Here is an 11,311-nt window from a genome sequence, read left to right as displayed (position 1 = left end):
TTTCTTTCTTTTTTTTTTTAATTTTTTAAATTTTTTTAAGTGAATAATTCAAGTTTTCCAGATAGTGCAAGACAGTTCCCATCAGACAATAGGTGACAAAATGCTGCACTTTTTCAGTCCTCGAGCACGGACAGTGTAGCTGGTGCCCAGCCGATGCAGGTCAGCGGTTACTTCTCTGAGGTGGAACCGTGGCAAGTGAGGAACATTTCATTTGTCTTTTGGCAGTCCTCAGCATATGCTGTAACTGTGTTTGGTTTTGATTTTCCACTTCTGATTACAAAAATAGGACTTACTATAATCATAATAATATTGATGATACAAAATAATTATTGTAATTATATAATTTTTGGCATATTATTAACACAAAGCAGCACAAAAGATCCCATTGGATTAAAAAAAGGTGACAATGCACAAATGTTAAAAAAGACCAAGTCTTTGTTAAAAAAGAGGGAAAAGCAATCTGCAAATGAATGCATTTCTGTAAGGCAATATGTTACCTTTAGTTTTCCATCTAGATTTAGCTCAGATTCTGTTGTTCAAGAAATTGTTAGAACTTAGCTTGCTTGAGCTTATCAATGTGGTAACACAGTTTCAGCGCAGGTCCCAGTTTCAGCCCCAGGTATTTCATGATCATGTCGCTTTTCAGAAGTAACAAAGCATTGCCATCAATCTCCTGGTTTCAAAAGAGAGAAAGAGAATCAAAATGTGTTAACCCTCTTTCCCCCACTGCATCCTGACACATTAAACAAGGTGAATTAGAAATAGTGTGCCTTTTAGGGCTGGCTGAAATGCCATTCATTTTGAAATTTCATTAAAAAAATTGAAATCTGAAGTATGATATAAGGAAGCTGTAAAGGAGAGTTTAATTAACTGCTACTTTTTATTCTCCAAGGAACTTTAGGATTTGTTTAGGTTTTCAATTATTTTACTGTTAAAAGGAGGATTTTTCTTTAAAAATCAGGGTCAGTCTAAGCCCAGTTCTTAGAGAAAGGAATGAGTGATGGAGAGAGAGGGATGTGGCCACATGAACTGCTGATAACACACCTCTGGATCTCAGTTCCAGCTTTGTCCCCTGCATGTTTCACATATCTCCAGTACACTTATATACAGTGAGGTGTGTATATACATGTACCTACCATATATGCCGTATATATATATATACACCATTCCATATATATAAATGGATTTTTTCTTAAATTAAAACCAGCAGCAACTCTCTTATTTCACTGAATTTATTAATAAAATTTGTTAAATTTTAATTTAACCCTCATGTAAATGGATGAAATTGCCACCACGTTCAGTTGTTTATCCCAGATCTGTTGGCTTGACAACCTTGTGAAATTACAAAGCACTGTACTGAGCACAAGGTAGCCAGAGTGCACAGAGAAACACCCTCTTTCACTATGAACTGTAGGACACAAAAGCCTTCAGCTATACTGTCCTTCCTTGGACTCAGAGCTTGTCTCTTTTTTTCTTGACAATATTAGTGGATCTTCTAAAAAGTACTTGCCCTCCCCACGATCTCCAGCACATTTACATACTTGGACCATCAGAGCTAAAACAACACAAGGGCTATGTATGCATGTATACGTATGCATATACACAGACTCTAATGCTATATACTGTATTATTATGATTTTGATGGTCAGATCTATTGTATTCTATGATTTTGATGGTCAGATCTTTCCACTGTGATCCATTGTCTACTTATTAAGCAATGCAATGGATCTTAATTTGCCCTGATCATTATTATTCCATTCAGTAGGTGATTTAGCTGATGAGCAGTTAAGGTCACTTTCTGATTAACTCAATCAATTAATGGTCTTCATTTTGCAACCCCCACTCTACCCATAATAGAAACTCTCTTCACCTTCCCCCTCTCCTTCTCATTATCTTAAAGAAACTAAGGTAAAGTAAGAATAAGTGTTATGTATAATTACTATTTGCATAAGAAATAGAAAAAGATCTCCTCTAACTGTGGTGCTATAGGGTAAAAAGACTGTTAAGGTTTAGGTGCAGAGGCAGCTGTTTCTAGATGTTGAGTTCAGCATTTTATTATTTCCATTATTATTACTGTGTAGGGGTCAAAATTAAACTGCATGACAATAGTATGCCCGAGGGAGCATTCATATCCAATTAAATATCCCATATTAGCCATGTCTCTGTGCAGATTCTTGGCTTGACTTCTTTACAATATTACTGTGTCAGCCTTTTTAAAAATAATTTTAAAAAGAAGAATTTGATAGCATGGTCACCACATCTGCAATAGCCCCACCAGAAGATCTTGAGCCAGGTTAGGAGCTGGTAAAATACAGTGTCATCAGTGCAATTAGCTTGTTTCGCATGCATTGAGATCTGGAACACTGCAAGTCAGAATATTGCAGGAGATCATTATCATGTTCCTGCAAGACGATGGACGCAGAAAACATATGAGCTGTGAAATTGTGATAGCGTGGATATGAACATACAGTTTCCTCCTGCATGAATGAGTATGACTGTGTTTGTGCTGGCCTCTTGCAGCACTTGTTCTGAGGATATTGTTCAAAAATCAGAGTAGCCCCTAAACAAACTCTGTGCCTTGCAAACAAGAGTTGCAGCCAGTGGTGGATGTCCCCAGATGGAGGGACACCCCTTTCTCTTTTAGTAAGATGAAAGTACCCATCTTCATGGGTGTTTAAGCACTTGGATATAAGTAAAATCAAAGATTTCAGGTTCTATATCATGCTTGGGATATGGATATAGATACAGACACATCTCTCCCTTCTTTGGTATTCTACAGTGTCATGAACAGACACCAGCCCTGGTAAGGCCACCACCTGCAACAGCAGCGCAGCAAGTGGCAGCTCAGTGGTCAGTGCTCAGACACTTGAGATCGAGGTCTGGAGAAAGACACATGCTCATAAATCTAATGCCTAGCACTCTCAGAGATAGGTAGCTATTTGAATGCGTTAAACTCGAAGATTTTTGTCCCCTTCATGTATGCATTTGCCAATCACTGGCCATAATTAAACTGTCAGACCATGAAATTCCTTCAGCCCCTTCCAGCTGGAGTTTTCTACCTGATAATTCCCAGTGTAACTCTTTCCCATTTGCCATTTCCCTTCCCTCAATCTTTCTACCAACTCTTTTCTGCTGACAGAGCACTGCATGGGGCAGGCACAATGCTGCTACAAGGTCCCTGGCCCAGCCGATGGTTCCTTTCCATGAGACCAAAAGTTCTATCATCAACGAGCTTGGCTCTCCTTGGTACACAGATGTGGTGAGGGAGCAGGGAACAGCAGAGGGGAGCTAGTAGGGCATTTCTCAGTCTTTGGTAGACACTCACAGAAGCTACCTGTGACAGAGCTCCTTGTGTGTCTGGCAAGTAAAAAAGCTTCTGCTCCTGGTGGAAAGAGCAGAGACAGAGCCAGGTCATCCTGCAGCACCTGTTGAGGCAGTGAAGGATGTGGGCTGCATGTGGCAAAAGCTGGCTCCGGGGACTGAGGCCAACAACCAAATGGCCTAATAGAGCAGTGGGAAAGCACACTGCCTGCATGCAGGATACACCCTCCAGCCTTTTCTTCCCGCTGGTCCCACCAGCCTCCCCCCCACAGTGTCATAACTCAGATGAGTTGATTGCCAATGCAACTATTTCAGGCAATAGCTGGGCCTTGTCAATGACAGTAAGTGCTTCTAAGAAAATTATGCACCCTCTTCTCATAAAGATTGAACATACAGGAAGATATGGCTGAGGTTAATGGACTAATCACTTGTCTCTCACCCCTGGGGTCTTTGTGCTAATCCAGATGAGGTTTGAAGGCTGAAAAATTGCAGGGACATATATAACTCAAAGGTGTAATTGAATTGAGTTGTGTGGCAATCATACCCAGGTTCTCACACCTTTGGCATACTTTACAAGGAAACCAGTGATAAGTAGAGCCTATGGGTGCTGGGTGTGCAGCAAAGGATGACAGGGACAGTCTTTAGAGGTAATTTTGCTTGATCTCTTCAGTCACAGAGCAGCTGCAGCATCATGGAATGCTCCAGTGCAGCTGGCCCATGACTGCCTGTAGTGTGCCACCGCCCTGCTGCTACATAAAAGCATGTTGTGCCATACTTTGCTACAAATGGAAACTAGAAAAAAACCCCCAGTGCTTTTGTGCTCTTCGTATTTACGAGACAAACGTTAAATGTTTGGTATTTTTTTCCCTTTGGGATGTACATGTGTGTTTTACATTGTGTCAATCCTTGCTGCCTTGCATGAAGATTTCCTCTTGAAAAAAGAAGCACAGCCCCTTCTGGTATTCTCAGAAACTCATTCTAAAGCAAGTTACTTCAAATCTGAAAGTGGCTTGTTTATCTGCTTGGTTGCCCACATGACCAAAATAGGCCATGTTTTCATTATCAACTTATAAGGCAGACCTGACTTCTCTGCAGAAAGCGAGAAAAGTAGGCCAGCACTTGACCTGTACTTGCAGATTTGGCCCTAGCACCACTGTGCCTGCTGTTGCTTTCGTGCCACAGGCCTGTCTACAGAATGGCAGATGACCTCATTACCTTCCTAGGGTAAGCAGACACTAAGGCCTCTGTTCATTTTCATCTGCTCCTCAGTCACCTCCTCTCCTCAGTACCTGGAAACCCTGCATCCAGAATGTAGCTGGAAGTCCACAATTTGTCTCCCTCAGCTGTTGTCTGCAGCCCCACATTCCTACCTATTGCTGCTGGCACACGGGCAAGGAGTGAGACCTAGTCACCAAGCCCTCTCGTTCGCTTTGCAGCACCTGGGGTGCTGTTCAGGACTCAGGGCCGCGGAGCAACTCACATTTAGACTCAGATCCAGGCACTTACATCCAAAGTTGTGACTTCCAGCTGAACACAAACAAGTCACTTCTACAATAAAATCCATTTCTCATAGCCAGGCTGAACTGATCGAAGAGAGATGGAGAAGGCCAAAGATCCTAACAGAGACACTGGTGCCAACTTCATATGCAGAAGCAGAACAAGAAATTCCAGATCAGACAAGTTTACAGTCTTCCCCTTTACTAATTACGGATAATGTAATTTCAGTCACTGGAGATTGCATCACAAAAGCAACTATCATATCCTCCAGTGAGTCAGCAGGTCTGTTAAATTTGGTTATGTAGTTACATAATACCGAGGGGAAAAAGATTAAAAGCTTGGCTGTTTTAGGTTTCTCCTGCTAAATATCTGGAGACACATAAAAAATGGTCTTCAGAGAAGAATCATAGCTATCCTGTGAAAAAAATTGTCATTGAGATGAGGGTTTTTGTGCCAATCTGACAATGAAAAATAAGCACCGGATCCTCAGTGCTTTCTTTCTTTGTAGCCTTAGCATAGAAACAATTTATGCTGGAGTAGCTTGGGAACAAATAGTGAACATTTTCTAAGGACACTGTTAGGGATAAATGAATACAGTAGCATAGCATAGCATAGAATAGGACTGTTTCAGTTGGAAGCCACCTACAGTGATCATCTAGTCCAATTGCCTGAGCAATTCAGGGCTGAGCACATTACAGCATGTTATTAAGGGCACTTTCCAAAAGCCTCTTTAACACTGACAGGCTTGGGGCATTGGCCACCTCTCCATGAAGCCCATTTCAGTGTTTGCCTACCTTCTCGAGGGATAAGTGAATTTTCCTCAGCACAAGCCCCCCAGAGAGCCACCCTTGCAGGGCCCTGTGTTCAACCTGACCGAGCATAAACACTGCCTACAGCAGCCAAAGGCATATGAGAGTATATGTGAGACATGCACTGGCTACCTCTTGGGACTCAAATTACCCAGAATTGGTAACGGCAGACTTCTACATACGTGTTTTCTGAAGAGCTCCACATGAGGACCTAAAGCGTGGGGATCTGCATCCTTCACAAACCAAACTACATCATCCACCGTCCAGGTCAAAGGATTCTTGCTTGATGGTCGAGCTGCATCTTCTTGTTCTGGTGAAGGACTCGAGGCTATTGGTACAAAAAAGCCCACAGCAGAGGATTACAATGGCACAAAGCAGTTTCCTTGGTTTGTGAGTATGCAGGGGTGTGGCAGCCCCACTGCAGCATTGGATGTTGGATCTGAGTGTGCAAATATCAGCCTGAGATGGTGGGGTAGGGAGAAAAGGGGACATGGAATGGTTTCTCATCTGACTGCTTATTGGAACACACAATCCCAGCTGGCGAATTGCTTTGAAAAACATGAAAACCTCAAGTTCCTACCAGGGAAGGAAAAATGTGCCAGCTGCCAGGCTCTTAAACCGAGCTGCCCCTGTTGTCTGATTTTCAAGCAGCAGGGATCTTGGCTCAAGAAGACACTACCCTCCCACCTGGAGAGAAAGTTCTTTAGCACTAAACAAAGGAGTTTGCCATTGAATGCGAAGGCTAGAGGATAAAATCAGGATTTAGCAAATAGGGGTTTTTTGCCTTTCCATTCAGATACCCAGACTTAGAGCTTGAAGGAAGGTTTCCAGTCCACATCCTCCTAATCTTAGTCTCTCACAAAGCTGAAGGTCTCCAGTGAATGCTGATTTGGAAAGTTACTAAAACATGTGAAGATGAACATTGCACATGTGACTTTTTAATGGTATAAGCCCTGGATGATTTAAGGTCACTTCAGCTTGCTGTAGCTTTAAATCAAGTGAATAAAGGCACATTGGAATGAAAGTGCATTTGTGTTTTTATTCTTAGTCACTGCAGAATTATAAATCTCAACCTCCACCTCAATATAATTTGTACCCCCACTTATGCTGCTTCACTATGACAAGAACTATACTATGCTAGGTTACAGGAAAGCTCTTTCTGTTTATATCCACACCAAGCAAACTTTGCCTTAACAGGTAGCAGCACACAGATGTATAGAACATTACTTGCCCACATCTGCCCATCTCTGTCTGTCAAGGCCCAGTTTTAATGAGAGATGTGCAAGTGGTAAGCAAGCAAACACTACAGAAGACTAGAAATGAAACAGAAGAGTGCATGTACAGGGAGACTGCAGGTACCTAAACTGGAGCCTGGAGAAGCCCCCAGGTTGACAAGAGGCAATCAGAACTGCTGAGGAGAGAAGGGATGAGCTCTCCAGAGAAATACTGAGCTTATAAAGACAGATGAGATGTATAAGAATCCCCATGCGTGACTCAAAACACCATCCTAATGCATGTGAGCAAATGTACTGGGCTGGGTTTGTGGCTTATGTAGGTTGTCATTTCACTGACTTCAGTAGAGCTCTGCTGAGTTACATTAGCTGAGACTTTGCCCATACATGCCCAATAATGGTTTTATGTGCATATTGGCCATTTTTTCTTGCCACCATGCTCATCTCACGGTATAATGTAATGAGGTATATTTTGCAGTTACTCGGGATGAACTCCAGAAAGCAGTAGTGCTATGAATTTGCAAATCTGGTTGATGGGCTTCATAATAGGATGGAATGTAAATATCATGATAATTGCACTCTCATTTGCTAAGTCACTGTTCTGGATATAAAGGACAAGGAATAGCCGCAGGTCTTTTTAATTAGACAGCGAGGACTGGTGTTCATATGGACTCAGGCGACCCTGGGCTCTGCTCACAAAATAAGTGCAATACACAATGGTACAGACACCATCTGGAGCTTTTGGCATGAAACAATGAAGACAAAGAATGTAAAATGAACAGGGTAATCTTGGCCAACCCCTGGATCATCAGTAACATTGAGGAACTTTGTCAGGGACAAGCGAGAGAACTGAAACTGGTCTTGGAGATAGAGTGGAGAGTATTTCTCCCCTTTGTGATCTGTCAGTCATTTTGATGCCAGTTGATGTGTGAAGGTATTGGGCACTACAGCACCTCAAACTAAAGGTCAGGGAGAAAAACAGGCTTTTGCAAACTAGGCAGAAAATAGAGGGAGGAGATAAAGGTTTGGTTGTGCGCAAACTACTGCAGGAGTTTCTATGCTACTGCCATAACATGATCAGGGGAGATGTCGTGTCACTACAGAGTATCCCATATTTTCCCTTTAATTGATATAAATGTAAGGAAAGCCCAGAGGGCTTATCCTGGGATTCACACTGGGCATAGAAAGAGCAGCCTAGAGCTCAGTGACTCTTGCCAGCAACCTGGTCCTTCCAGAAATACAATACCAGGAAAGGGCAAAGGGGAGCAGAGAGACCTGAGTGCAGCTGGGAGCCTTCACAGGTATTGGAAGTATCTGTAATGAAAGCAAGGGGGATGAGAACAGAAGGTTGAAATGACAGGAGGAATCTATTCATTCTTTCACAATCTAGCAATCAATAGCATAAATCTGATTTCTTAAAGACAAACACATAAATGACCTTTCTAAAGAGACTACACGGCTAGAACTCTTCCAGGCCTTAGCACATGAAGATAACCCTTTCAAATCCCTACCTGAGGTATAACATAAAAATAATAAACCAAGAATTATGTGTTGATATTAATTCTTCAAATATTTTTTTACTTTATTTACCTACCTAGTATCAAGTCCTGGGTCCTCTGCTGCTTTCTCATGAATTCAGATGTGTTATTTTATTTGTGTGAAAGGGGCTGCCTTTAAATATTATTAATAAAACTGGGATACCACCAGTTTGTGTCCAAATACCAGTTTGTAGCTGGTGAGTTTGGAAACAATCTGGTTTTCCACATATTTTAGAATTTATTTTGCTGCTTAATTTATTTGGCTTTTTAACATTTTAGTTTACCCATTTGAGTGTAATTTCTCTGTTTGCAAAAAAAAATAGATCATTTCATGTCTACACAAAGGCACTGGGTTTGTTTCAATACCACCACTTTGCTAAAAGACCATATTAAGCACAAAAGTGTTTGATGTTAGCAGGGCAAGTACTATACATTTTTTTCTTATCTGAAGGTGTTCACACTTAACCTAAGAATTAGATAAATGAGGAAGTCTCATGTCTCCAGGGTATCCTATGCCATCCTGTCATCAGAATTAATCAAGATGATAATGAATACTCAGATTACAAAGAGATGGGAGTGCTTGCGACCAATAATTATTTTTAGAGATCATAATCTAGGTCAAATCCAATTTCCTGTTTTTGACAGGTGGCAAAAATTTGTCAAATTAATGGAATGGGATATGGAAATTTAGGTAATCAGAGGGAAGCACTTTCCCTCTTGCCTCAAGGGATATTGGTGAAGAACAGTGAAGAGGTTCCTTTGCAGGGGAAGGTCTCTGGGCATCCCAGTTGAGACCATCGCCTGCACAGAAACAGCTGGAATTACCACATCAGTGGCCAAAGCCAAGTGAAGCTGAGAGAAAGATGTGGCCTGGCTTGGTCTGTGTTTTCACTCCACACAGGCTTTTCTCTGCCACTCACCTCAGGACCTTCCTGAGAAGGCGAATGGAGAGAGAGCCAACAGCCAAATGGCTGCAGAGGTGTGACAAGGAAATAAAATGCTAAGATGGAGTTAAACCTGCAAAAGAAGGAAAGACAAATAACAGACTCCCTAAATATGTTCTTGGCAAACAAACAGAGCCCAGAGGGAGTACAGTCATTGATAGATAAGAGTGGAAAGGGAGTGACAGATGAACTTTAATATTGCTGCAGGCCTAAATGATTTCTTTGCCTCAAGGGAAGGGGGTGGGAATGAAATTTTAAAAGGTTCTCTCTGATTGCACTGGAGCAGATAATAAGGAGCAGCAGATCTACTAAAACTAAGCAGAAGTAGCAGACCCTCAAAGGCGCAGAGAAATGGGAGTTATTTTAAAAACAAACCACCTCAGACTATAAAAAATGACAGACAGAAGGCTTTGTAGAAGACAGTTTTCTAAAAACCTACAGCACACCAAGCAGGAGGAGAGGCATCAGAGAAGCAGGCATCTGGGAGAACACAATTACAGGATATTTATGAGCATTTGGGGGCATTGATGAGCCACGATCAGCAGAGAGCTCTGCAAAGAAGATTGGGTTTAACACGTTCATTTGCACTGGCCGGCATTTGCAGGACATGTCAAGCACCACCTGGCTGGTGTCCTCAGCCTTGCAGTGCATCAGAGAAGAGTGCCTGTCCCACCAGGGTAGCAGGTGCTCCCACTTACAGCATGGCACACACCTTGTGGGGATGCAGCATTGCAGGTGCTCCTCTGCCTGCTGCAGACACAGCTCAGCATCCAGCTGCACGAGATGTGGTCATGGGTGTTAAATATTTAATTGGGCTTTTCTTGCTTTGCCTCTCTTTTGCAGGGGGGAAAAAAAAAAAGGCAACTCACTGAAAGCACCTAAACTTTCAGACTGCATATGTCCTCAAAAATTAGCAGGCAAGCTCTATTTGCTGAAGAAGTGGTTTGCTATCAGCAACTCCTTTGCCTTGGGGAGGTGCTGGATCTAGCTCCCACAAGGTGCTTGCAGCATTATTCTGGAAAACCAGAAATTTCTAACCCTGTGCCCCCAAATGTTTTCAGGAAATACATGCATTAGCAAGCAGAATTGCCTCTTTAACAAAGACCCTCAGGTGATAATAATTAACTGCTAATATTGGATAATAAAATCTACATAAAAATAACAAGCTACAGGGCAAGGTTAAGGTTATTATATTGTGGTTGAACACACATTCTTCATACTTGGGATAAAGGCTTTGTCTGTTATGTAAGCAGGCTTGGAAAGGTTTATGATGTCCTTGACTATTCCTTCCCTGATTTAAAAGCTTCAGTTTGGCAAATGATGACAGGAAACTGCATGTTTATCTGTTAGCAGCCCCAACTGGCTTTCTGAAATGAGATTTTTTTTTTTCTGAATTTTTTAGCATAATCAAGGAGAATTAGGCATCAAGCTTCCAATCGCATTAATGAGAGCTTTGAGGTTTAATCTCATCCATTCCGCTTGAAAGACATGTTCTGCTATGCACTGAGATGTGTTTTATGATTATGGTTTTTTCCATTATATTTGCCCACCATGATAAATAAGGCAAGATATTTTTCATAACTATCCATAAATAAATAGGATTGGTTTGAGGTTTCAGAGATAAATTCTTCCTCTTTTTAATGAGTCCTGCCCATCCCTGCCTTGTAAGTATACAGACTGAAGAGGATAAGAACAGAGACTGGCATGCACCACTTACTCATCTTTGCTTAGTTATGATTCAGCAACATATAAATTATGCCTAGAAAGAAGAAAAACACATGCACAGATTTCAAAGACCTTTGCAGGAGAGACTTTGTGAAGGCAGTAATCAAACTCCAGTGTAGCTGCACTAAGGCAGTTGCAGAAAGATGTGTATTTTAAAAGTCTGGAATTGCCAGTAGAAGCAAAAGCAATATGGTGGGTGAAAATATGATAGCTGTGAAGAAATATAGTCTCTAATTTTAAGGGGG

The 11,311-nt window shown here is 41.7% G+C and overlaps 1 protein-coding gene across 2 annotated transcripts in view; it reads right to left on the bottom strand.

The window, feature by feature from the left end:
- Nucleotides 1-410: 410 nt before the first annotated feature.
- SCML4 (Scm polycomb group protein like 4) overlaps nt 411-11,311 on the bottom strand; it is a 70,481-nt gene continuing 59,580 nt past the window's right edge. For both annotated transcript variants that reach the window (XM_050316349.1, XM_050316350.1), the window contains 2 exons: nt 5,810-5,955; nt 411-673 (listed from right to left, as the gene is read on the bottom strand). In XM_050316349.1, the coding sequence (XP_050172306.1) occupies nt 548-673; nt 5,810-5,955 (272 nt within the window). In that variant the 3' untranslated portion in view covers nt 411-547. The remainder of the gene's footprint in view (nt 674-5,809; nt 5,956-11,311) is intronic.

This window comes from Myiozetetes cayanensis, unplaced genomic scaffold (assembly GCF_022539395.1).
Source record: "Myiozetetes cayanensis isolate MyiCay16 unplaced genomic scaffold, myiCay2020 scf2-11, whole genome shotgun sequence".
Taxonomy (NCBI): domain Eukaryota; kingdom Metazoa; phylum Chordata; class Aves; order Passeriformes; family Tyrannidae; genus Myiozetetes; species Myiozetetes cayanensis.
Note: the sequence above shows the minus strand (reverse complement) of the source record. Positions and strands in the feature narration are given on the sequence as shown.